General features: G+C 39.0%; 1 protein-coding gene across 6 annotated transcripts in view; it reads right to left on the reverse strand.

Moving 5' to 3' along the window:
• The window catches only part of GNB1L (G protein subunit beta 1 like), a 68,722-nt gene that overhangs the window by 26,719 nt on the left and 14,744 nt on the right, over positions 1 to 27,259 (reverse strand). For 3 of the 6 annotated variants that reach the window (XM_075898305.2, XM_075898310.2, XM_075898304.2), the window contains exon 2: positions 125 to 262. In XM_075898305.2, the coding sequence (XP_075754420.1) occupies positions 125 to 240 (116 nt within the window). In that variant the 5' untranslated portion in view covers positions 241 to 262. Of the gene's footprint in view, positions 1 to 124; positions 263 to 11,321; positions 11,743 to 11,782; positions 11,898 to 27,259 lie in introns of those variants that run through there. The other 3 variants (XM_075898306.2, XM_075898307.2, XM_025182905.3) reach the window with 2 other exon arrangements.

Consider the following 27,259-nt stretch of genomic DNA (forward strand, 5'->3'; position numbering starts at 1 on the left):
ACTGGAAATACGTTTTGTTGTTTTTCCTAGCTATAATATGTGCTCTTTTAAAAAAAAAAGTTTGAAGGAAGCTTATCTCTGCAACAACTTCTGGTAGGAAATTTACTGGAAGGCCTCTACTCACCCAGAGAAGAGAATGGGGTAGTTGGGTTCTTGGCCTCCACAGTAAAAATGTAGAGTATTGACTTCAGCACTAGTACCCCGTAGAACAAACTGTGGATCTGGAGGTGGAAGAGCCATACCAGCAATAAACTAGACACACCTTTCCAAGAAAAGAAAGAAAAGAAAAGCACAAGACTTTCTTAATCACAGTGTTAAGAAGCATATATTACGAATAACAGAACTGCAAATGTTCTGAGCTTTAAATGTTTGCCTCAAAAGTCTACACTTTTCCCTGACATAAAATGTGATGTTGAAGCCATTTGCCAATGTTCCCTCATAGATGCTTGATCTATACATGTATCAGATCTGCTTCTCATTTCTATCCATCCATTCTAAATTGTGAGAAGTGCTGAGTTTACTACATGGATATGCACTCACTATATATTAGAATATACAAATGTGTTAAGCTATTCAACATGTTGCAAACTAGACTCATAACTTGTGAAAAATACAAAACACAAGGAATTGGAAACACAAATTCGATGGAGCACGCACATTTACCATTCCAGTTAGGTCCTTCGCAATTCTTTTCCCTTTCCTAACAAAATAATCCCTTCACTGTGTTCTCTGGCATTGGTATACATATCCACTCAGAAGGATTTCAGGTAAGATTAGAGCGATAATCATGTTTACCGCAGTTTCATCACTCCCAAGTGCTCCAACTTTTGGTTCCAGGCATGATTATATAAAAAACCAAAACAAAACAAAAAATCAAAGCAGCACTTCTTTTTAACTTTACTACCATTATGCTGAATGCTGCATTCAGAAGGTCTGTATTCTTCACAAGATCAGGAAACGGATATAAATGTTTTTGCCTATAGGTCATTCATTCAAATATGGCTCAGCACCAGTAAAAATCAAGAATTACCATTTGATGTCTGGGCTGGAAGACTATAAGGCTGCAATTCAACAGCACTCTTAAGCATATGCATAAAACTTTAAGCACACGAATAATCCTGTTGAACTTGACAGAGCTAGTCATATGATCGATCCAGTTAGGCATGTTCTTAAATGCATGGGTGGATCCAGTCTTAGCAAAACACATTCACAGCACAAAAATGCCCATCAAAATGAATGCCTTTGTAGACAATTTCTGCAAAGACAACAAAGACTGGATAGCAATGAAAACTAAACAATATTTCAACTTGCTAGAGAAGATCCTCCAGAACAATGCTGAGGTATAGCTATTAAATTAAGGACACAGTAGTGAACATTATAAGCAATTTTTACAAATAATCCTTTCTGTGTGGAATTAATGGCCATGCTCCATATGCTAACTTTCTATCTCTTAATGTGAACACAGGCAATAAAGTAAGAAATGTGTAGACTGAAAGAGGACACTGTCATCGGGAATGTCAATCATCATGACTCTTTCAAAAAGCTGTTTACTCATGGGTTCCACCAGCCCAACGACTCATTTTATAAGTTAAAGTCAACAGGTTTTTTTATGCCAACTGAGTCATAAAGGAGGCATCACAGAAAAGTAAAACTAAGTATTACATGGAAGATTAAAACATTTCAGTTATTAAGTAAACACTCATGATGCTTTCCTGTATGATTTGAACTCTTCCTTTAATAAACTGATGTGCTGAATACTGCACCTCAGTTGAGATGAGAGAAATTTAATTCTTCCTTTTTAGTTATATAACAGTAATCACCATGGTATCTAGAATTCTAAATTAAACAAATATTTTAGGTATAGTAATGGAATAAGCTTTTACAATCTAACATACCTTTCTTCCTCAATAGTATTGTAAAGTAAGTTCCAAAAATAATGAGCTCAGTGTGTAACTTCCATGTTTTAAGGCACTGATTCACCTATTTTATGATGTGTGATGAGCCAGACTCATGACAAGTCTAGAATAAATTTTCAGATGATTACATGCTTGTGCAAGGTGTTACCCATGATGAGAGTCAACCCATTCAACTCTTTCTGTAATGTACATCATGCTGATTATGAGGCTGTCCATTACTTTGTCACTGAAGGTCACTTGATCAGAGATCCATAACTATATCCAAAACTATTCTAATAACCCTCAAAGTGACAATTTGTCTTTCGAATCATCTGCACATTTAATATAGCTAACACAGATTATGTTTTAGGGAGGTGTCCCTTTTATGAGGGAATAATTCCAAAGTATAGTTCTGAGACAGGGAGGGATACAAAAATGGAACTGAGTCAGCCTAGAGGCTATCTGGAATTATGAGGCAGGATTTAATAGTATTTTTTTAAATGATCAGCACAAAGGTTTTGCTGACAGACTAGAAGTGTGTGCATGGAAGTGAAGAGGATTTTAGCTGGCATGAAACAGATGCTCCTTTGCATTTCTTTACAAAGACAATAATATAGAAAAATCCTCAGACTGGGGGATATAGGAAAAATATTAGTAAACATAGTTCATTTAGTTATGGATTCAAAGTAAATTTTCCGTCTTTGGAAATGGGATTTTGCTAGTTATATATATTACTTTGGAATTCTGGATTTAATAGCATATGGCTTTTATTAATAGCTCCAGATTTTGTTTTGCTAGGGGATGAGGTTATTTTCTATTATTAATTGCTATTACTAAACTATCAGAGTTCTGCACAGCAAGACAGACAGCAGTGCTTGATGAGATGAGGCAGCATCACTATTTTAAGTTTTCTACTGATCTGTGACCTAGTTGTGACAGAGCAGTTTGAGCAACAATCAGGGAACTCCTACATTCTAACACCAACTCTTGTTTATTCCCTCTGCAAATTTTGTCAAGTCACTTAAGGAGATTTTCAAAGATATGTAAGTACCTGAAGATACAGACAGCTGTCCAGTGAGATTTTTCAAAAGCATTTAAGTGCCTGCCTTCAACATTTTCAAAAACCCCTAAATGATTTAGGAACCTAAGTTCCCCTTTCAAAAGTGACTAATGCTGGTATCAGACCAGAGTCAGGACCCACAGCTCTAAGCAGCAAAGTGTGACTCAGAGAAGGAAATTCATAAAATATGCTTTCAAAAAAAATTCTCTGTCCTAGACTATAAGCTTGACCCAGAGGCACCCAGATATAGTGATCACTGGCTTCCAAAAACAGTACTCTGGAGGACATGAATTAAGTTTTGCTCATAACATTATTTGTTTGTAAGAGGACACCAGCCTGGAGAGATGCACACCACCTTGCTGTAATTTGGTCTTGTTATTTAAATAGACATTAATCCTTTTTTTTCCCCTAGCCTTTCCTGCGCTGGTAACACTCTCCTCCTTCAGGGACCAAACTGTGCCCCAGAAGTTCTTTTGACAGGGTACAATACAAACCCTAGACATATTATGATGATTACTCTTGATCCACCACCAATTGCATGCTGACTGGAAAAATCCAGGTGTCCAGATTGATATTCCAGTTAGCAAATTACTGTGCATGTCACACAGGGCTCTGCTATGCAAAACATGTTTCTACTGATATTGGAAATTGTTTAGTCTTCTCAAAAATATAAAGTTACTTAATTTTAGAGAACAAACTACCAGTAACAATAACTATAAAAAGTTTACCTTGCTTAGCATGTAATTAAGGGAACTTTGAGTTTCTCTGCAGTTAGAAATGAATTATTCCAGCATTTCATAAAAACGAAAACAGTTGATCTTTCAATTAATAATTGTTATTTAAAATGAAATTGTCAGAAATATTATCTTACAAAAATCTCACAGAGAATTAAAAACATTAACAGATTCCCACAGAAAATATTCCAGATGAATTCGACAACTCTCCTGTTCCCATCATACACTGATGCAAAAACAAACTGCTAGTAAACTATCATTCAAGCAACGTACCAATCTCAGAGTTTAATCTGAGATACAGGTTGCTTGAGCAAAGATTTAAAAAGGCTTCCTATTCTGAAGTCATTCACAGAGTAGCAAAAAACCGGTGCTACCCAGAGATTTTTTTTAGGCATGCCAGAGATAAATCTCTCTTAGCACGTCTGGCAACTGACTAGGGACTTTAACTAGCAGGTGTTCAGATAGAATTATTACTGCAAAATATCCAACACATCCAGGTGTGCTCATCATCAAATATATGAAATCCCTTTTATTTCTGGAAATTCCTAGCCTACCAGGTGCCAGCCTTGCGAAGAAGAATAAGATTAAAGAATTAGTAAAAAATATGAATAACCTTTTTTCCTTCCCTGTTCTCATGTATGAAAGCCCTCTCCAGACTGCCCTTCTGTCTTTTCCATTTGGTTCAAAGGGTAACTTTGGTCCTTTCATAAGGATCTTTAAGGCATGTCTTCCACATCTTATATTTAACTAACCAGATATGACTATATAGCATATGCATTCAATAATAATATTCCATATGTAATTTCAAACAAAATTGGTGGAAAGGGCAATTATATTAAGTTAATAGCACCTAATAATCAACTTATATTACCCACAAGTCCATTTTCCATTTTAAAATATGGAGGTAGCCCTTGTAGTATTAGATTTCTAAAGAGCTCACTGAGCCAATCTTGTCCATATTTTCTGTCTATAAATCATAAAAAATGAGCTCTCATGAAATATCTTCCTCTGCCCCCAGCAGTACCTATAGTAGATGGATGCATTTAAAAATTGTGGGCCTCCCCCAATCTTAAGCAACCAGGCTGGATCAACAGAGACTCAACAGCCAACTGATGGACCTTCTGCTAAATTTACTCTTCTTGAAATGCCAAAACACAATGAAACTAGCCCATACTTCAGACAACAGTAGTTTAAGCAAATGCTATATGGCATTTCTAGAAGGTTAAGGATCAAAGTCCACAATTACAAAGTACCCACTTTATCCAAACAAAACTAAAATACAGATGGTTTAGCTGCTTCCAGATACATCTGAAGAAAGCAACTGAACTGCTTATTTCAGAGTATTTGAACTCAAAGAGTGCTGGCAGTTTATTGCATACTAAGAAAATGTGCTCTAAAAGCAGGTTAAATAGTTGGCAACACACATATACTCACTAGCCTTTTGTGGTAATTTTTCAGCTCATTGCTTTTGAGTTTGACACTGCAAATCCTATAATCTTTACATTTAAACATAGAATTAGGGAAGAATATTTCAATGGGAGAAGTAGATGAGTAAATGGATGTTCAGTTTGTGCTCCATAATAAGCTAAAAATGTAACCTGACTTTTTTTTTTAAATGAAGCAATCTGGAATTCAAATCCAGATTTAGACTACAGGGAACAAGAGCTTGACATTCTCATCCTGGATTCCATTTATACACATTGCACCTTCACCATAAAATTTGATATAACTGCCAAGCTCTCCTCAAGTAAAACACAAGAGAGAACCTGCACTGCATACTGAGGCAAGAACTGGGGTGCACTGGTAGATCTCTGGGTTAGAGGGAAGCTTGCCTGCATGTGACAAGTGGCTTGCTTTAGACATGTGAGCACTACATTAACTTCTGAAAAATATGCTCAGAAAACATGAATATGAAAACTACGCTTTTTACTTTATAGGTCTGTTTGATATAATTTTTGCTATACTACTAATAAAATAGTAATAATAATTCTACATATTGTATTTTAGTGTTTGTGTTTAAAAAGCTAATTAAGTATATATAATGGGGTTTAAATAGAATGATCTGACACATGAAACACACAAGATTCATTTCTTTTAGCAATGTGTAGATTCTGTGTTTTACATTAACAATAGCCAATTACTTTGTATACTTATTCTTTACCTACATTTATCCTCAGATATCAGGGTAAAAGTAGGAATTAATTATACAAAAACATTAAAGCTTAAAAGATGCGTGTTAAAAACAAAGCTAAACTAAAATCATTGCAAAGGACTGGAACTGTGAATTGAAATATGAACAAAAATAACATAACCAAGAGATTTCCATACTGACATAACTTTGTTGCTTTTGAAACTTTAAATATGAAGACATAACAATGTCAAACAGGACTTATATATTAATTAGCTGATATTGTTAACCTGTTGCCACACATCCTATGTTATAATTTACTAAATGCGTGGATTTTTACAGGTTGGGAAGTAAGTGCTGCAAGAACTTTTATTTTAGCTGGTCACAAAATAATTGTTAATAGCCAGTAATAACTGACTGATCAGAAGAATACAAAAAAACAAAACAAAAACTGTAAATCTGATCTTGAGAGCTGTAAAGCAGCTCCCTCTGCCATTGAAATCAACAGGAGGTTAGGACTCTACTTTCTTCAGGATCTGCCCTACAGTTAGCTGTTTTTCTGCTCCCATGCAAGGAACAATGGACGTTTCCACATTTTCATTGTATAATCCAACAAAGGGAAAGGAGCAAAATGATTTTTATCAGCCCCTGGCTGCAAATATATGACAAGAAATCCAATAAAAGCAGGGGAAAATACGGCTACTAATAACAATATAATATGATTTTTTTCGGTCATTTCCAGTCATATATTGACTAGATACAGTTTTAGCATAATTTCTCATCTAACTCACAGAGTCCAAAATACAATCCCTTATGTCTTTAAATAATCAAGCTTGTAAAGAAAATGCATCTAAATTTCAAAATACAACTCATAAATATCTCCTATCTATGCAGGTATCTTGAAGATCATTTCCAAATACTTTACAATTAAAGAAATTCACTATAATTATTTTCCATATGAAAACACAGATTCAGCATGGGAACAAAACTAAGAACACTGAGTTAGCATATGGATCTCATTGCCCCTATATATTTTAGTCCCTGAAACAAAAAGCTATTAATCAATATGTAAAAGCCATAAATTAACATAAACATTAATCATTCTAATACTCCTAGCGTGTCAGAATGATAATTTTTTTTCAGTCTTTCATTCTGACATGCTCGCCTTTAGCTATCAGCTGGCTGACCTTTCTGAACACATTTAAACATTTTAGGCATTGCAAATCTCTCTGAAGTAAACATTTTTGAGAAAGCCAAATATGATGGCTATCCTTATGCCACTGTGCTTGTTTTTAATATGTCAAGCTAAAATACAGCATGAAAACACAGCTGAAACTGATGAAATTTTAGTGTTTCATAAACAGGTTCATTGTCCAGATTAAGGAAAAAGAAACCCATCTGTTTTGCTTTATGAAGCCATTAATTGCTCAGTAAAGTGCAATGATAAAACTACAGAAAGCCTTGTTTTTGGAGAAAGAAATCTGACACAAAGTACACAGTAGTTCAACTCCAAAACAGACTCTCCATATGGCTAAGGCAAAAAGATATAGGACCTTTAATGCCAAAGCTCCTTGAAAAATTAAAGAATGTGAAAATGCACAAAATATTTAAAAAAGGCTTCACATAACTGTCTCTGTATAACACAACATTCAGGCTTAAAGCTGAATTCAAGTTTGCACACTTGATAAATCATTGCAATCTAGCAGAAAATTGATAAGCCAAGGACCATCAAAAGGTTGTTTTGAGTAGCCTTTCAGTTCAGCCATGCATAGCAATCTGTCAGCAACACAGATCTTTCTACCCAACCTCCTTAATTAGGGGGTGCTGCCTACTTCAGCATCAGGCATGAATCTCTTGCTTCCAACAGCAATAACTAGCTAATATTGTCCTGGTTTAATTAAACATCTTCCAGACATTTCCTGAAATATTCTTGTTTAGTAACAAACTATTAAAAAAAAGCTGACAGAAGAAATATATCAGGTTCTTACTGCCACTGAGTTAATTAGGCCAAACATACGTGTCTGCAATTAACGATTCAGTACTTTTGAGCAATTAAATATATATATTTTATTTGAAATCTAATTAATTCTAGACACATATTTTTCCCATGACAATTTTTTATGATTACTTGATTTATTCACTTCTAATTACTCTTTAATTAATCTAACATTCAACCAATATTATACTATTTTTCTCACATTCAACCAATACAGACAGTAAATTGAGGTTCCATTGTGCAATAGCAGAATCTGAAATGTCAATTTCTACACCACGTTTATTTATTTGTCTGTTATATTACTTTTCTTTTCCTCCCACAGGACATATGAACATGAAACACAATATGCATTGGACAGCTTTTTGTGTTCTATAGTTTTTTCCTTCAAAATGAGAAATATAACATAAATCTTGTTTTAATTCCATAGTAATGCATATGCAATATGATTCTATACAATAAAAATACAACCATTAAAAATGATGTTACAGTTCTAACATATAAATCACAAAATGTCTATTCAATTGACTAATGATATACAGGGCCAAGTCCTTAGCTAGAGTAAAATGAATTAACTCTATTGACCGCCAGCTCCAGCAAAAGAGATGTCCTGTGATATTCAACAATATCCTAGTTCACATTTTGGACCCATCCTGCAAATCCTTACTCACTTGAGCAATGCTATGGAAATACTGAGGTTTACAGAATTAGATCTTTAAATAAAAATAGTAATTATTTAATCTCAATGGGTGCAGTAATTATATCTATAAATTCATTTCTTCTTTAGAATCTTTATGCTTGTTAAGTAAGCCATAGTGCTGCTATAAGGCAAGTGTTACTATAAATCATTTTATAGATAGAGAAACTGAGGCAAAGAGATTAAGTGATTTGCCCAGAGAAACAGTGTCATTGGAAGAACCAGGATTAAGCACAGAATTTATGGGCTCTTACATATGTTCTCCAACCTCTCTGTAAGCACAACAGAAGTGAACTCACTAAAAGTTTTATAAGGAAAGACAGAAGTATTTAAATTACATAATAAGCTTTTGTAACATTCCTCTATTCTGCATTAATTTATTAGGTGAAAATTTACCAGCTTTTACAGGTAGCAGTATCATTGGCGAGAATGGAAGTTTTGCCTCAGTAAGGACTGTAGAATTTGGTCCCTAATTTTACTATTTCAATAATCAATTTTTTATTTTATTTTTTAAAAGGCCAATGTCATGTATATCAACCATTTTAAATTTAGGATCTAGAGAAGCCGATTAAAAAGCATTTTTGTGCTGAATGTCTAACTAAAATTCAAGATTAATTTGCATCAGCACTTCCTTTATAACCACTTAACCATCTGATTCCCATCAGATAAAATATATGTAGGTATTATTTGAATAAGACAAGTTATCAGATGGCAAAGTAGTCCATCTACAAAATCTGACAAGAATATACCATAATTCTGGGGGAAACAGGAATGACATTTATAGGGTAAATGTTACCTGATCATCGAATACAACAAATGTTTATTTTAATAGATTAGCCTAATTTTAGATTTTAGATACAAAACCACAATTGTTGTTCCATGTCAATTTGATCACATAATTCTAGATCAATTTTCCATGACCATGTAGGATGTAAACTCATTTTGAGAGAGACAAAATGAGTGAAGAATTTAATATACTTGATAATACTGGAAGAACTCTGTGTAGCCCAAAAGTGAGCGCTTTCAAATTTTGGTACTAATATAGCTACAAAACTGCAATACTTATTTACCACATTCCTGAGATAAAAATCAAACAGGTAAATAGTCAAAATGTGAGGACATTAATAAAAAGTGAGTGACAACTGAAACATCAATTCAATAAATCTTCAATGACCTTTATAATAGAACTTCTAGCTCTGAACACTGCAGATGCCTGGAACATTAGCTTTTCAATATTTTTAATGTTCATATCTTACATTTGCTGTTTATTTCTCTCTACTTATTAAACCAAAACTTCTCGAAAACTGTCACTATGTCTAAAGTGTTATTACTTATTTAAACCTTCAATCCCCTAGTCAAGTATGAACCACAACCAACAAAAAAGAAAACAAACAAACAAAAAAGCCCCCAAATCCAAGAGTGAAATATAAAACTGTTTCTCCATCTTAAGTCTGAATCTTGAGCTAGCCTGCAGTACCTGAACTTGAACTTCCAGCCTTTGAATAGGCTCTGAAGAGCCCCCTTTTGTACTGCTTTTTTATGCTTGCAGGAACTGAATGAAGTGTCAGTCTTTCATCAGATAATAGATTATGTCAAGTTCTGATCAAATTCATTAAGAAAACCTTTACAGGCATCATTATCTCAAATCAGAAAATCTAGATCAAAGTATAATAGATTTTACAGCACAATAAAACTGAATATAAATATTTAAACACTAATTAAAGTGCCTCCATTGTTAAAAAACAAATAAATAATTGAAAGCTACCTCTTTATAATACTATCCAAGTCCACCATATTTATCCACTGTTTCACAGAAAATCAGGGTCAAGATTAGGTGGAGGGTGGGAAGAAGTGCATATAAAACGGAGTCATTTGAGAACATGGAGGATAGCTAGAGGTTTAAATCATTTGTCTGAAGTAAGCCACTCCAAATGCTCATTCCAGTGAAAGACTGTTAACTCTTTAGTGTCTTTAATAAACCCCTTCTTAGCAGACAAAAATGTGATGGACAATGTCAGCTGCTTGGGCAAGATGCTCCAGACTGAGGGGATGGAAGGTGACTTAGAAAGAATAAGCGAGAAAAGATTTTTTTTTTTAAATATTCTATGAGAAAAAAATTAATTCCCAGACTAACAAAATGAAACAAAAATTTGCCAAATGTTATTAACAATTCTATCTTCTTGTCTCTGTACAAAGAGCTAGATAACTGAAATCTGGTGCCATTGTAAACCTGTTTTGTTTTACTTTTCATACAGTGATACTGTGTCTACGTGCTATAAATCCTAAGAAGAGAAAGTCCTAAGCAATTGCCTTTTCCTTCCCATTCCAAGTAGATATCAGCCATAGATCTTTGAGGAGGAAACAGCAGAGGAAGGAATTAGATTCTGACTAATCAATGAACAGCAGCAAAAAAAAAGCAGTCACCAATATCAGTGCAACTTACTTCAAAGTATAATCAGATTCTCCATCTGTAACTCAAATTTTAAAACTATAATAATTTACGGAAAAAGGATTAAGTTATCCATTTTGAGTCAAAGACTTATTTCATAGTTTCATCCCAAATCCTGTATATTGTTAGGATCCTTTTTCCCTTTGAAGACTTAGTGAATGATTGAAGCTTCTACTTTCTGAGAAACAGATAACACAAGACCAGTAATCTGACTCTAAGCCACTGGATAAAGGCAGTTTGTTTCCTCTTAGCCCATCTGTCAACACCTCTTCAGTAATTAGTCCTAATTATTACAAAGAACTAGCCTCCCATTCGCATTATTAAATCAGAAATAGTATCATAGCCAGGTATCTTTCAACACCTACCAGACCAACGACCTTCGATTTCATTGAATCTTCTATCAGTATCCGCCTCTGCAAGAGTCTCGGCAGTAATTTTATCATCAGCTTCAAAGATGCAGATCCCACAGTGGAATTCCAAGGATGCATTCATATACAGACCCACAGCATGTGACAAGGGAGTAACCAACATAATTGACCTTTGCATTGTTCCCTAAACTACTGTGATATCAAACACACATTCAGTTTAATACAACAGAACTTTATTTGTGCTTAAAAGTATTCCTTTGAACTAAATATTAATGGCATTCTGGCTGTAAATATAACCATTTAACATATTTAAGGAATATTAATGAGGTATTACTATAATTTGGAAGAGGGCTTTTTTAAAAGTAGGACTTCCACAAATAAAACAAAACCCCTTCCACTCCCAACATGGGCTTGTGCCTGTACAAAGAAGGCCTGATGGGATTTATTTATTTGCTTACTTATTTATTTATCCCCTGTATTTGAAATTCAGATCTTGTCTTCTCTGGAAGGCTGTCGGTGTCTGGAAAATGTATAGGGTTGCAACATCACAGATACCAAGGAAGTGAAACATAACTAAAAGAGAAAAGTCTTTGTTTTTGTTAACATATACTTAAAGAAACTCTAGAAAGAAGATGTCTGTATTAAGTATTCAGCACCCTTTAAAAAAAGTATGATGTCACAATACACATCTAAGACCACTAGTGAGGCCTTATTTACTCTGGGATTTGAGAAACCAGTGCAACCCTTCCTCAGACATGGTGCATTGGAATAAATGGCACTGGTGCATGTTATGACTTGCACCAGAGTGACACTAAGGGTGTCTACACTGCATTCTTATTTCAAAATAAGCTATTCCGGAAAAAATACTCCGAAATAGCTTATTTTGAAATAGCACATCTACACTACAGGGAAGCCTCAAAATTAGCCTAAGGCAGGCTTCCCTAATGTGAGCATGCTACCTTGACTTAGAGGAGCTATTTCAAAATAGCAGCAGTGGAGCGTCCACACTACTGCTATTCTGAAATAGCTATCTGGGAATAAGTGTTATTCTTCATGGAATGAGGTTTACAGATTTTTAAATAAGCCATCCATTATTTCAAAATTATTTCAAAATAACGGAATTGCTGTGTAGATGCTCTCATTGTTATTTTGAAATAACTGTGCTGCGTAGACACACCCTAAGGTTTTGTGCTGATGCACATACAGCAGTGCAGTTACATACAAAAGCTTCAGTGTAGACAAGAGTGTACAAAATATGATGTCCCCAATGTACAGTCTACTCGTATTTTACTTCAGAAACATCTAAAAAGAATCCTTTTATTAGCTATTTATTCATAATAAAGACACATATGAAGGCACAGGCTCTTTTCCCTAATCTGCATCCCCTTCACAGGTCACTTTTTAAAGCAACCAACATTTTTATAATGATCAGAAGTTAATTATTTTACAAGAAATAACCATTCAATTTATTTAGGGTGAAATTCTACCCAACCAGCACACAGCTGAATGATCAGGAGCTGTGCAGGGCACTAAATGAGAATGTGAATAGGTGGGAATCACACACAGAAGTCTGCAGAGATGTCATGGATTGAAGCCCATAGATTGGTAGCCCTCCTATATCAGGATCTGGGTCCATGGAAGCCACATAAGTATTAAACCATGTCCTCTTCTCCAATCCAATTACAGATCCCTCTAAACTGGTCTGTTTGGAATTTTTATGAAGACATTTCTGCAGCACACAGGAAGTGTGGAGGTACTTTGTGTAATTACTCCACTCCAATTTTCAATTTATCTTCCTCTACAGGGCTTGCATGCAGCACATCCACACATGGATCAGTTTCTCCTTCATAAGTAACAACCTTGCTGCCAGCAACAACAAAAAGCTACTAATGTCACTGTAACCATAATTAGCAATTGGTAGGCATTGAATTATCAATGGCTCCAACTTTGAAATGTGTATAAATATTTCAAATACCATATTAATATGGCATCCATTAAAATCAATATTAACACCACCAGTATGAAGTACTCTTTTTACATTTCCTTTTATAAAGCTCTAGTGGTCAGATTAATAGCTCCAGCATAAGGTGGAGTTTCCCCATTACAATATCACATGTATCATTAAAAAAACTTTTTAAAAATCAAAATCAGATGTGCCTTTTAAAGGAAAAAGGTGTTTCTCTACTAAATAAATATTATTCCAGTTAGTCTATCCAGCAATAGACTCTCCTGAGTTCTAAGTATTTAAAGATTTCACTAGTAGGGCTAAGGAAGTGGGAAAAGGGTAAATACTGAAAGTGAATATTTGAGCAAGCAGAGGATAATGTGCAAATGCCGGAGAAATGAACTAACAGTTTAAACACATTTTTAAAAACACTCAGACTTCCTAGAACTACTAGTTAAAATCCCAATAGAATTGACTCAGTCCTTCATTCTTTCACATTAAATAACCTGCTTCCATCTACCATGTGTTTATCTTTCAGCGCAGAGCAGCCGTGGATAAATATCGGTCAATGGGTCAGATCCGGTCCACCACAGTTAGCTCCTGGCAGGCCCCCACTGCTATATTTACCTGCATGGCCACAGGTTCCAGTGGCACAAATCATAGTTCCTCGCCAACAAGAGCTGCAGAAAAGTGGTGTCCCAGTCTGCACCTCTCCCTTATTCTTCCATTGGCTGGGAACGATGATCTGCAGCCAATAGAAGCTGCAGTTGCTGATACTTGCAGCCATGTAGGTAAATATATTGGCAGCAGCTCGCAAGAGGCTAACCCTGGCAAACTGCCACCATGTTATTGTCCACCTGGGTGTAGACTTTAAAGGTCCTATCGGTTATGTATCAACATTAAAGAACACTCAGTACTTTTTGTACCAGTTTGTGTTGGTGTCCTAAGCCAAAATCCCTCTCCTCCACATAGTAGTGCAGCATGCCAGTTTGTTACCACGCTCCATCCCAGAGTTGGCTGCATTTCAATGGAATATTTTATATATGGGCGGATCCTGCCTTTTCAGGTCACTTGGTGTTATATGAAAACTGGGGAAAGAATGAGTCTTTGTCATATGCACCTCACATCATCTTCGGGCACATCTACATTACTGGGAAGATCAACGCTGCTGTGGTCAGTCTTCCAGCATTTGATTTAGTGAGTCTAGTGGGGACATGCTAAATCAAATGCTAAAGGCACTCCCCTTCCCATTGATGCTGCTGAGGAATAAGGGAAGTTAATGGGAGCATTTCTTCCATTGACCTCCCACAGTAAAGATGCCGCCCCCTAGCTTACTTAAAGGTACATCGACTCCAGCTATGTTATTTACATAGCTGGAACTGCATACCTTAAGCTGACTTTCCCCCATTGTGTAAACCTACCCTTAATTTCCATAAAAATGTACAATTAAATATTTGATCAAAAATCAGAAGAAATAATTATATAAATAGGCACAGACTGTGTAGTCTGTAAAAGAAAAAGAGGTACTGCCAGGAAGGATGGAAGACAAAATGTATCCGAACTTCAGCTCCAGGGACTGAGGAGAAGGTGTCCATATCTTGATAGATCTGGAGTTGTGGGGGCATTTCATCTGCTGGTGCAGGCTAGGGAAGCCCTCACCTTTCCAGCTCTCATAGCATGTATTGTGTCTTGAAGCAATAGTAAACAGCCAGAATGCAGTAAGGCTACAATGCCTCTTCTTCCCTTTCTTCTATAGACTGCATCAGGATCAAGCCCTGTACTTCCAACTCAGCTTTTACAAGGAGTAATGAAACTGAGCTTTGTCAAATTGCTGGTGATCCATCTTTGCATGAGTTACAAAATTGTGTATTTATTTGCATATGCGAATATTCAAAGGAAATGCCCTTTTACAGTTTCCTCAGAGGTAAAATGGCCTTACCATCCAAATGCCAAAAACACAAAAGCAACTTGACAGATTTACAGACTTGAATAATGCTTGTGCAGGTTTGCATCACAGTACCCTGAAATGTTGACTTGGTGATCATTTTTAAAGGCCCTCAACATATAGAAGTTTTCAAAATCATGTATTTTATATACAACACTACAGGTTGAAACTTTTTTAACTGGGATTCTCTGATCTGGCAACATCCATGGTCCGGCACAGATGCTGCAGGACCAGAGAGTCACAGTGAAGGGCCAGTGATAAGGATCCCTGTGGGGCTGGCAGGGCAGAGAGCTGCCTGCAGCAAGCTGATAGTGAGGTCGCCCAACATGTGACAGCAGGGCTGACCAGCAGGGCTGGTATTCTCAGTGCATGGCTGCCTGGCAGGGCTGGGATCTGTGGTAGCTGCAGTGAATGGATGCTTGGAGGATATGGAAGCCCCAGCGCAGCACATGCGGCTACCCTGAAGATCCTGGAGTCCAGCACAGTGCTGCCAGGTGGGTCCAAGAGCCATAGCAGTGATGGCTGCTCAACAGGTTGACAGGAGATGGGAGCTGGCCAGGAGGGTCAGTGGGCAGGCCAGGAGGACCAGTGGGCAGGGGTCCAGAAATGACCTCCCCTGGTCCAGCAAAATCCCTCATCCAGGACTTGTCAAGTCCCGAAGGTGCAGGATCAGGGAGGTCCAACCTGTATTATAATTTACCCTGCAAGATCTTCAGTCTATTCATATTGCAAATATTAAACATCCTGGGTTCATGGAAGAATTCTGAGCCCTGCTATTGAATTAAGTTCTTCATGGTTGGGGGTAGGTCCTTTTTTGTACATAAATGATCTTTGTTTATGTTTTATGAGATGCTATGAATTATGTGTATTCATGAATTTCTTGTGGACAGAATACAAGACAAATTTAAGATACCTATGTAAAAGATAACATTGAGAGCTGTATTCTAAACAAGAGCTCAAAATAGCCAAACCCTAGTCAGCACTGTGATAATGTGGACAAGTCAATATATCATGAGAAGCATATACTCCACTATGAACATATATACAAATGTGAATTCAATTTAACCAGGATTAAATATAAATAACATGCTTAAGCAAAGAGGTTTTTTTAAATATAAAAGTCAAAGCTTTTTTCTTCAGCTCCGTAAATTTGCTTTAGTTATTGGAATATTTATGGTTTGGCAAAATAACTCCTTTAAGTAAACTGAATACTTTGTACTTAAGAGCACAGATTATATTTAATAAAAGCCACTATATAATCTTTATAAAACTTGGCTGGATTTCACTGGCTGGACTTTCGGTATTTTTAAATTCCTGTACATCTTGATATTCAGTATATCTGTTCACTATTATTTCCAGTCTCTAATAAATAGTGTTGATGACCCTCTGGAACCTCAATTGTAGCTATTCCTCATATGCCCATTCAGCATTGGGCATTTTGGATTCAGTTTATATTCAGCACTTGGATCTGAAACAAAGTGTCAGGCATCCACAAGAGTTGTAATTTCAGGCAATCAATAGGAATGTTAATGGCCTTACAGTATCAGGAGTCTGATTCTGAAAGCTGCTGTGCACCCACAGCACCCAATGAATTCAGTGGTTTCAAAGTTTCAGCACTTCTCAGGAGCCAGTCTAATATCAGGGTTTTTTTTCTTAAAGGACCTATTCACACTCCATTGTATTCAACAGCAGCTTGCCCACTGAGTAGCAAAGGTGCACCCTCATTGTTGCTAGAAACATTAAAAAAGGAACAAACCAGACAAAGCATACAAATCATCAAGATCAGGCAGAAAAAGAAACATTCCATTGTGCCTTGAGACTCAGTCCTGTGTCATGGCAACAGCCAGCCACATCACTGGAGGAGGGGCACTAGAAGAAGCTAACTGGGAGACACACCATTCCTTCCCTGTTCCCTTCTTGTTTGGAGGGGAGAGAAAGTTAGGGTGCAGTTTGTTCCCTCCTTACTCCTAGTCAACACCTCAGACCAACACATAGAGGGGAGCCCATTTCCTGATCCCCTTTCTCAGGCTATGTCTGCACTACCAGCAGTGTTCCCTCTAAGATTTTCTATCCAAGAGCAGAATGAGTTTTGCGCACCAGTATTGAGTTCATTGTGTGCCATTGTGGCACCCAAGTGATTAATAAATAGTTTATAAACCTCTCCCTTTTCCCCTCTGCTGTCATGTCTCCCACCATCCCCTCACCCCATCTGCTCCCCTGGTGTTTGCTGCTGCCCCCCAACCCCTCACCACCTCTGCTATCCCTATCCTCAATGACTCCTGTACCCGCCCTTCTCTTCCCCCTGTGCCCACTACCCCTCTAGCACCACTGATTATCTGTAGCTACCCCTTCCCATTCCCTCTCCTAACACCTCCCTCTACCCACAAGCCCTGCCTCTCTCCTCTAATGTCCGTCCCTCCCCTCCACGTGTCTGCCCTTCTGCTTCACCCTCACAATCTCCTGGTATCTGCACCTTCCCAATGCCTCCCCCTTCCCTCACTGCCCATGCCCTCCTTCTCTCTGGTGCTTACCACTCTCTGCCCCAGTTCCTCTCATGCACCTCTGTGCCCTCAAACACAATTTGCTTCATCTCCTGCCTTCCTCATGCACCCCCTCCTTTCAAACCTTCTTCTCCTACCACTCATTCCTCCCCTCTCCTCTTCCTCTCTTTTGCCCCCATTGTCCCTCCCCTTTCCTCTCCTAGCATCACCCCGTCCCCTCCCTTGTCCCACCCCCACTAACACCTTCTCTCCCTTCCCCCCTCCTGCCCTTTTCCTCATTGTTTACTCTTGGCCCCCTGGCATTTGTCTGTCCTCCATCCTGCCCGTTGGTGCCTGCCCCTTTCTTTTCCTGCCCAGGCTCTCCACACCATTCAGCACAAGCCCCTTCCTCTCCTCACCCACCTTCCCCTTAGTTCTCCCCATGCCCCTTCCCTAACTTTCTACCTTCGATGTGGAAAGCAGTTTGTGGGACCTTAAGCAGGGACCACAGTGCTATTTTTAATACTGCGGTTCTGGCCCCAGAAGCTCCTTGCAACCCTGGTCCCAGCTGTTGGGTGGACTGCGTGCTGGGACTGGAGCAGAAGCTGCCCACGGTGCTATTTTTAGCAGTGCGGTCCTGCAGGGATCAGGACTGTGTTACTAAAAATAGCACTGCGGGTGGCCCTGGCTTCAGCTGGAGTAAAGCGGCAGCTGCACAGGGTCTATTCCAGCTGGGGGACTGGAACAGCCTCACCTCACACACTCTGGCTCCAGGCGGAGCAAAAGGGCAGCCACTAGCACTAGGAACCCAGCAGACCACTGGCTGCTGCCGCCACTCACCTTCCATTCCAGCAGGAAGGTGAGTTGTGAGTGCTGCTGAGCAGCTCTTAAAACGATGTGGGCAGACCTAAAATTTTTAGTGCTTAGCCCCACAGGTATGCAGCTTAGAGGGAACAATGATTATCAGGTTATTTTGAAATAAGTTATTTCAAAATAATATCTCTCAAAATAACTATTTTAAAATAAGCTTATTCCTCTTCACAAACAGGAGTTTTGAAATAACAAGCCCCTTATTTCAAATTAACAGGCTTGGTAGTGTGGACGCTTGCCTGGTTATTTTGAAATAAGGGAGCTATTTCAAAATAACTCCCCAGTGTAGACATGCCCTCAGTGTGGTGGTGGTGGAAACATTTAGCATGCAGCCTTTATGGTTCCTCCTTTCCCCTTTCTCTCCAAAACAATCAAAAGCAGCATGAGGTCAAGAAAGGGTTGGGGTTAGGGGTGGGGAACATTTTTTGGATTGGGGCCAATGATTTGCGGAAAAATCAGTCAGGGGCTACAGACAAATGAGAAGCAGAAATAAATTTTTTTTAAAAAAATCTTCACTGGCATGGCCCCCTAGCACACCATAACCTAGTGAAGACCAAGCTGGCAGATTTTGGGAGGGAGAGCCCTGAGCTCTCAGGAGCCAGATCCAGGCAAGCTCCCAGACCTTTGTCCCCTTCCACTATCTTAGGGGTGGGGAACCTTAGGAGGCCACACTTACTTCCCACTACTCCCCTACATGGCTGTGGAAGGGCTAGAGACAAACTTGTCCAAAGCTTACATAAGCCTGACACAGAAAAAGAATGCTATTTAAGAAGATATATTTCAAGTATCTAAGTATACTAACTCACATTTCATGGATATGACAGATTTTCTTTACCTTTTAAAATATACGGTACATTTCAAATATTTAATTACATTTTGGAGCCATCTGGTTATGTAGAATTTATGGTGTAAAAGATATCATAATTAAGTTTGCTTGTTTATTATTTAAATATGCAGCAGTAAAATACAGGTAGGTTTTACCCCAGTATACTGACCGAGGAACAGTCCAAAAGACGTTAAACGTCTTGTTAAGGGGACCAAAATAACTATTTTAGAATAGGATTACAACTCAGGAGTTCCTAACATCCACTCCTGTGATTAGACCACTGTGCCTGTCTCTCACAAGTTTTTTTTTTAATTGTGAGAAAGCAGTGGTTAGAGAGGGAAATGGTAGTCAGGAGGCGAGTAGCTCCTTTACTAAGATGGCCACAGAGTTACTGTGTCCCCTCACTTATAATTAGTCATTCAGAGAAACTGAGGTACAATGAGGCAGGAAAATATCAAAGATCTTGAAGACTGAAGAATGTATTTAATAGTTATGAAGCATTTCAGTTCACCTTTAAATGAAATTTCATCTAATAAATGGGCTCCACATGGACACAGGTGTTTGCCTCCATGCATCTTATGGGAAGGTCAGGGCTCAGCTCATTAATGTTGTAAATCACCTTGACAATTATATTAAAAATCTTGAATTTTTACATTGGAAAAAAAGAGTTACAATATCTAACTCTTATTCATGAATACGATCCAAAATGTAGAATACAACCCTTTTTTTGGCAAACATTTTAAATAGCTGATCTGTCACAGAAAAAAGACAGACAAAAAAACAGTTTAATTCTAATGGCTCAATGGTGGTGCTAAATCATAATTCAAGATAGAAGGTAGCAAGGATGAACAATGGGCAGGAGCACATCAAGGCCTACCTAAACTAAAGAGAAGTCAGATATTGCACCAAACAGGGCCAGGTAGGCTTTCCAAGTGTCCGGTATTGACCCAGACAGTCTGGTATTGACCTGGACAGTCCAGTACTTTCGCCTCCTATCTGGTAAAAAAATTTAGAAAATACTAGACACCTAAAATGTCTGGTATTTTCTGAATTTTTTTCTCTGCGAGGAGATGAAAATACCAGACACCTGGCAACCCTACAGCATACTCAGCAACTGGGCCCAGCACCCTCCCCTCCGCTTACCTGGTTCTGCAGGGGACCAGAAAAACAAGATGGCCACCAGCAAAAAAAGACTCTTTTTAAAGGGGCCATGCTGATTTTTTATTTGCTTAATAACTGTCAGGGTCTTTTTTTTTTTTTTTTTTTTTGCTCAACAGCTTTATTCTCCCCCTTTTTTTTCCCTCAACAGAATTTTTTTCCTGGTGGTGGTTTTTTTTGGGGGGGAGGGGGGGCGGTATTTTTGGTTAAACCATCTGGCAAACCTAGGGCCAGGGTGCAGTGAGCACTCTCCTAGACCAGGCCAGTTCTGTTACTAAAGTGAAGGCATGGCCTTTGTCATCTCCCTTCCTATATGAGTTAGCTAGCATTGCTGAGGGCAGTAGTTTGCAATCTGCAGAGTTCAGGTGTTGCCATTGAGCTAGGTTCCTATGTGGGTGCACAAGGATACGTGGGTGAGGAAGTTTCTTATATCTTCTCATCCCAACCTGTGCATCCCAGAAGGAATAGGCTAAACTAGATCTCACTCAGAAAAAATCTTACATTTGACAATAAACTAAAATATTCCATGAAACAAAAAGGGAAAAAACAACATTTTCACTGACCCCTACTCCAAAGCTTTGATAAATGATTGGTCTCCCATTTCACCTAAACAAGCATGGGTGCATAATAGTCTATGGAGCTGTTTGAGCACAAAGTAAAGTGTAAATAGTTGATTAAGCTCTACTACCCTCTTTGTTCTCAACCACTGGGAAGTGAAACAAAGTAAGTCAAGCAGTGCACTTCCAAGCTGGGGGCCACAGCCACGGTTAGCACCAACAACCACAAATAATAAAATAAAGGAAGGACTTTCATTATGTTTACCTGTAGGGAGGGACCAGAAGAAATAATGTGTCAAACTGCAATCAAGGAAGTACATATGTCAACTGGAAAAACTGACCCAAAAAAGGGTTTTTTTTACATAAAGAATGAAGTAACCAATGCCTTCAATTGTTCAGTGAAAAGGGGGGGGGGGGGGGGGGCAGAGGGTATCTGTAAATGCAACTAGAAAAACAAGCAAATCTAAAATAATTCCTGAATGTTCCTCCTGCTCATAATTATCCCCATATTTTTTGTTCTAGTTCAACAAGGTGAAATTGGCACAAATAATAAAATTAAAAGTCAAGTACAAGAAGTTAAAATGGTCCAACCTTGAAAAAAGAACAAATTTATTAGCACGATGGACTAAATTTTAGTGGGCAACGTACATAAATGAATGTCAGGAAGAAACAAAGGGGAGCAGTAGGAGAGCATTATGGAAGCTCTGGAGAGACTATTACATGGGTCTCTTGCAATTTCCATGGTAGATGATTTAATTGAGGAACAGCAATGGTTTACACACATAGTTATATGCATACACAGCCATTAAGACCAAATAGCAGTCCCTTTCCACAGGTGTCTTAGAAGAAATAAAATTTCCAATGGAGCCACATCCAAAGGAGAGGTCAAAAAGAATTAGATAAGTTCATGGAAGATACGGCCATCAATGGCTTTTAGCCAAGATGGTTAGGGATGAAACTCTTGCTCTGGGAATCCGTAAACCTCTGATTGACAGAAGCTGGGAAAAGATGACAGAGTATGGATCATTTGTAATTGTCCTGTTCTCTACATTCCCTCTGAAGCATCTGGCACCAGTATGTATGAGAAGACAGAATACTGGGCTAGGTGTATGGCAAATATGATGCTAGAAAACTATGTATGTCACTTACCCTGCATCAGGCATTTTTTGGCTCATTATGTTTTTAAATTAAAGAATCAATTAAAGAAACAATTAAAGAATCATTCCCTACCCATTCAGCCACTTATGTAATAGATTGTAAAACTGACCGACAGTCCTGTAGGAATCAGGATTTCTAATGCATTGGAAGCACCATAGGTGTGTTACTTTTATGGTTTCTTAACAGGGTTTTAATTTCATTTGCTTTCTGCATCTATCTTCTAAATGCCGGGCCAATAAGAAACAGAGTAAATGTCAGTCAGCATAAAAAAGGAACCAATAGACACAAAAATGTATCAAGCTGGCTTCGAATTTTTTAAAATAATAATTAAAAGCACACTAAGTGCTAAGTGCTTATACCACATCAGGCTTCCTACTTAGGACAAAGATGCATCACTCTTCATCCCACTTCTCAGACATGCCTAAAAGTTGCATTTGCTTTCCCAAGGACAATGACTCATTATAACATAGTCTGTCCATTTGTACACTCAGATGGCTGTGGCGGCAGTTAGGGATGCAAAATCCCATTTAATTGATTAACCTGTTAAACATGATGTTTAATCAATTAAAGAAGAGGCAGGCCAGGGAAGCCAGGGTGGCTGGAACAGCCCCTGCCTTTGATGCACCAGAAGGCTGCAGCAGCTCCTGTCCATGGCAGATCTCCAATGGTTAACCCATGGCTGGACAAGACACAGCCTGGGGAATGCATTTGGCTGCTTTCTATTTATATCCTACTACCCACCAAAATTATGCCACCAAATTTCCAGGTAGTGGCTCAGGCAGCAAGATCCTATTTAAATTAGGATGTAATAGTTTAGTTAATTAACTGATAAGCAAAAGCTTATAGGTTAATGCTATAGAGTACATGCATTCCTCTCCTCCCTCTCTATTGGGATAGAGAGTACGCTTATTAAGTTTGCAGATGTTACCAAACTGGGTGGGGTTGCAACTTCTTTGGAGGATAGGGACATAATTCAAAATGACCTTAGCAAGTTAGAGAAATGGTCAGAGGTAAACAGGATGAAGTTTAATAAAGAGAAATGCAAAGTGCTCCACTTAGGAAGGAACAATCAGTTCCATACATACAAGATGGGAAGCAACTGTCTAAGAAGGAGCACGGCGGAAAGAGATCTAGGGGTCATAGTGGACCACAAGTTGAATATGAGTCAACATTGTGATGCTGTTGCAAAAAAGCAAATATGATTCTAGGTTGTATCAACAGGTGTGTTGTAAGCAAAACTCGTGAAGTCATTCTGCCGCTCTACTCTGCACTAGTTAGGCCTCAGCTGGAGTACTGTGTCCAGTTCTGGGCGCCACATTTCAAGAAAGATGTGGAGAAATTGGAAAGAGTACAGAGAAGAGCGACAAGAATGATTAAAGATCTAGAGAACATAACCTATGAAGCCAGGCTTCATGAACTGGGCTTGTTTAGTTTGGAAGAAAGATTAAGGGGGGACATGATAGCGGTTTTCACAAGGGTGTCACAAGGAGGAAGGAGAAAATTTGTTCCTCTTGGTTTCTGAGGACAGGACAAGGAGTAATGGGCTTAAAGTGCAGCAGGGGAGGTTTAGATTGGACATTAGGAAAAAATTCCTAACTGTCAGGGTGGTCAAATATTGGAATAAATTGCCAAGGGAGATGGTGGAATCTCCCTCTCTGGAGATATTTAAGAACAGGTTAGATAGACATCTGTCAGGGATGGTGTAGACGGAGCTTGGTCCTGGCTTGAGGGCGGGGGGCTGGACTCAATGACCTCTCAAGGTCCCTTCCAGTCCTATGATTCTATGATTCCTTCCCTCCCCGCAGTAAATTTTGTAGCAGGCTGGCCAGCAGCCCAGCTCAGTTCTGGCTCATGCCCGGTCTGGGACCAACCCCAGCTGCGGCTCTGCATTTAAGTGTATTAGGAGCCAGACGGGCAGGCAGCCCAGCTCAGTTCTGGTTCACACTGGATCCAGGAGCTCAGGACCCGCTCCCCAGACAGGGACTGCTGCCACTCCGCCCTGAAGCCTCTTTATCGGAGGCAGCAGCACAGGGCAACAAGCAGCTGATCCGCAAGAGGATCTGTTTTTTAAACTGGCAACTCTCGCAGACTAGTTCCCACCTGGCATCCCACGCTGCTTCCAGCCCCGATCCCAGGGACTATAGAATAGTCAACTAAAAAATAAGAATTCATGAGATTACTCGACTATTCAATTAACCGATATTTATCATCCCTAATTTACATGGCTCATGGCTATGGCACTGCCCTGGTAGGGGCCAGAGCTTTGAGTGTTTTAAATAGCTGCAGCAATCCCAGGCAGCTACCAATCAACACAGTAGCAGCAGAGCCAGGAGCTCCAAACCCTTTGCTGTGTTTTTAATTCAAAGCCTCTAGCTCACACAACTCTGGGAGGAAACTAGTTCCCAGCCCTGCCCCTTCAGCCTTAGAAACTGCCCCTTCCAGGGTAGAGCTGGCCATGTACCAAAATTCATTAAGAGGCCCCCCTGAGAAAATGATTGCCCACCCCTGGGTTAACCTTTAACCTTTCACATCCCTAGCGGCAGTTAAGAGCAGAGACATAGTGTCAAGGAACAAAGCTATGTGTAATATGCAATAGAAAAAGTAAGGAGTATGTTACACATATATTCTAAAATAAATAAATTAAATCATTTAAGAGCTAGGGATAGAGGCAACTTTGTGATGAATAAGTCTGCCATCTATTTGAAATTCAAGCTCATCTCTGTCTATAAGCTGCTACATAGTTCTGTTCAAACTTAAGTCACACTTTTAGCTGTCACCTAGTCTCTATCCATACTCAGCCAATTTAGCGCACCTTGTTGCTTCCCCGTTCTCCTTTGCTCAAAGGCATATCCAGGCCTTTTTTCATGCTGTACACTATACCCAGCACACTCTCATTGACCCTGTAAACATATTACTACACTCTCCCATTTCAAGTCCCTCCCCTTAACATTTAGTTCTTTTGGTCATCCTACCTTTATTCTGCCTTCACTCTGGACAATTCTCCCCCCTCCCATTTTAATAAATTAATAAATATTTTTTCTGCAGTATACCTACTAACTAGTCAGCGAACAAAGCATATGATAGTTTTGACAGCCAGCAGTTAATCAAGTGACAAATTATCAAGTTTAGAGAAATAAAATCAGAATCCAGCTGTGAATTTTTGGATGAAAATCCTAGCATCTCCCATATTATCTCAATTTATGGTAAAGAAAATAGAGTAAAGGGAGATTCTACACCCTTTCTCATGTGGAACATAAAATAGATTTATTACCTATGTTATAATCTGTTTTCTCCTGAGGAAAAAGTATGGGAAGTGGTGGAATAATTTTTTTTTAACTGGGATTTTCTTTTTGATGAGCACAAAACCAACGTGTGGATCCTATTCAGATCATAAGGTTTTCCTATTTAATATTTCAGTCTAAGGTTTCTCAACCACTCTGATACTATACCAGTGACAGGTTTGCTTTTCTAAGCTGTATCAGGGATATCTCAGAGACCAGTAACTGAGAAATTCTGCACTAGTCACACTTTCTACCTTCTTAAATCTTGCAGCACTGTCTTTACATTTCAGTGGGAAAATCTACAACTGTTCCAGCTGTCTGAATGTGGAAAATCTTTCCTGAGAATATTAGCTGGTACATTTTTAGAATAGAATTCAACACACATACACTCCCACCCATAATGTTAAAGTTCTTTGGTTCTTACTGAAAAACTGTGGAGTAACTAATGCCAGCCTACATTCCTCTTCAGCTAATTCTGGTTCAACTTCACCTCCCACAGCACAGGTGTTCAGGAGAAGGTTTATAAGGGAATGCCTGCTTTGTCTGACCCATGCCAGCTGAATAGGGCTTGAACTACAGGGCTATTTAATTACAGTGTGCACATGCAGGCTGTAGCCTTCCTTTTTCACAGTGTCATACATCTACACCACAAGTAAACATCCCTTAGCCCAAGCCCTACAGTACTGAGGGCTGACACGAGCTAGCTGTGGATTTTTAGTTGCAATCTAGACATACCCATGCCCTAAGCAGCCGCTCTTAGGGTAAGGGGAAAGAATATTTTAAAACATTGGGCTGCACACTCATGGATTGTAGAGATGTGTTGAACTCCAGCTGGGAATTTTTTCTTGTGTATATTTGCTCTGACTGTAAAATCATCTTCTAACTGTTAAGAATAAACCACGAGGAAGAGAGGTGGCTGTTTTTCCTGTTCTTCTGAGCCTTTCCACTTATACTCTGTCTGATATTATCATTCTAATTTGGGTATATCAAAGCTTCTCACTTTACTCTAAGACGGGGTGAGCAAAAGGGCTGATTAGCCTGGGGGTGAGGTGTGCAAAGCCTCCTCCAGCCCTGCCAAGAGTGCATAGTAATTCTAAGTGCCACGTGCACCTTGCAGAGTGGGGGTAGGGCAGAGGAAACTTCACATGCTCCTCCCGCCCCCAGGCCAATTAGGGCCTGGGGGCAGGGGAAGTGCACGAAGTTTCCTCCAGCCTCCCAGGAGCACATGGTGCTTCAAAGTACCACGTGCTCCTGGCAAAGCAGGAGGAGACTTCGCGCACTCCCCTGCCCCCAAGGCCTGACTGGCCTGGATGTGGGAGGAGCACGTGAAGTTTCCTCTGCCCTGCCCCCACCCTGCGGGAGGAGGCTTTGCATAAGAACATGAGAACGGCCATACTGGGTCAGACCAAAGGTCCATCTAGCCCAGTATCCTGTCTGCCGACAGTAGCCAGCACCAGGTGCCCCAGCAGGGGTGGACCAAAGACAATGATCAAGTGATTTGTCTCCTGCCATCCTTCTCCAGCCTCTGACAAACAGAGGCCAGGGACACTATTTCTATCCCCTGGCTAATAGCATTTTATGGACCCAACATCCATGAAATTATCTAGCTTCTCTTTAAACTCTATTATAGTCCTAGCCTTCACAGCCTCCTCTGACAAGGAGTTCCACAGGTTGACTACACACTGTGTGAAGAACTTTCTTTTATTAGTTTTAAA

The sequence above is a fragment of the Pelodiscus sinensis genome, chromosome Z, assembly GCF_052426305.1.
Source record: "Pelodiscus sinensis isolate ZL-2025 chromosome Z, ASM5242630v1, whole genome shotgun sequence".
In the NCBI taxonomy this organism is placed as follows: Eukaryota; Metazoa; Chordata; order Testudines; family Trionychidae; genus Pelodiscus; species Pelodiscus sinensis.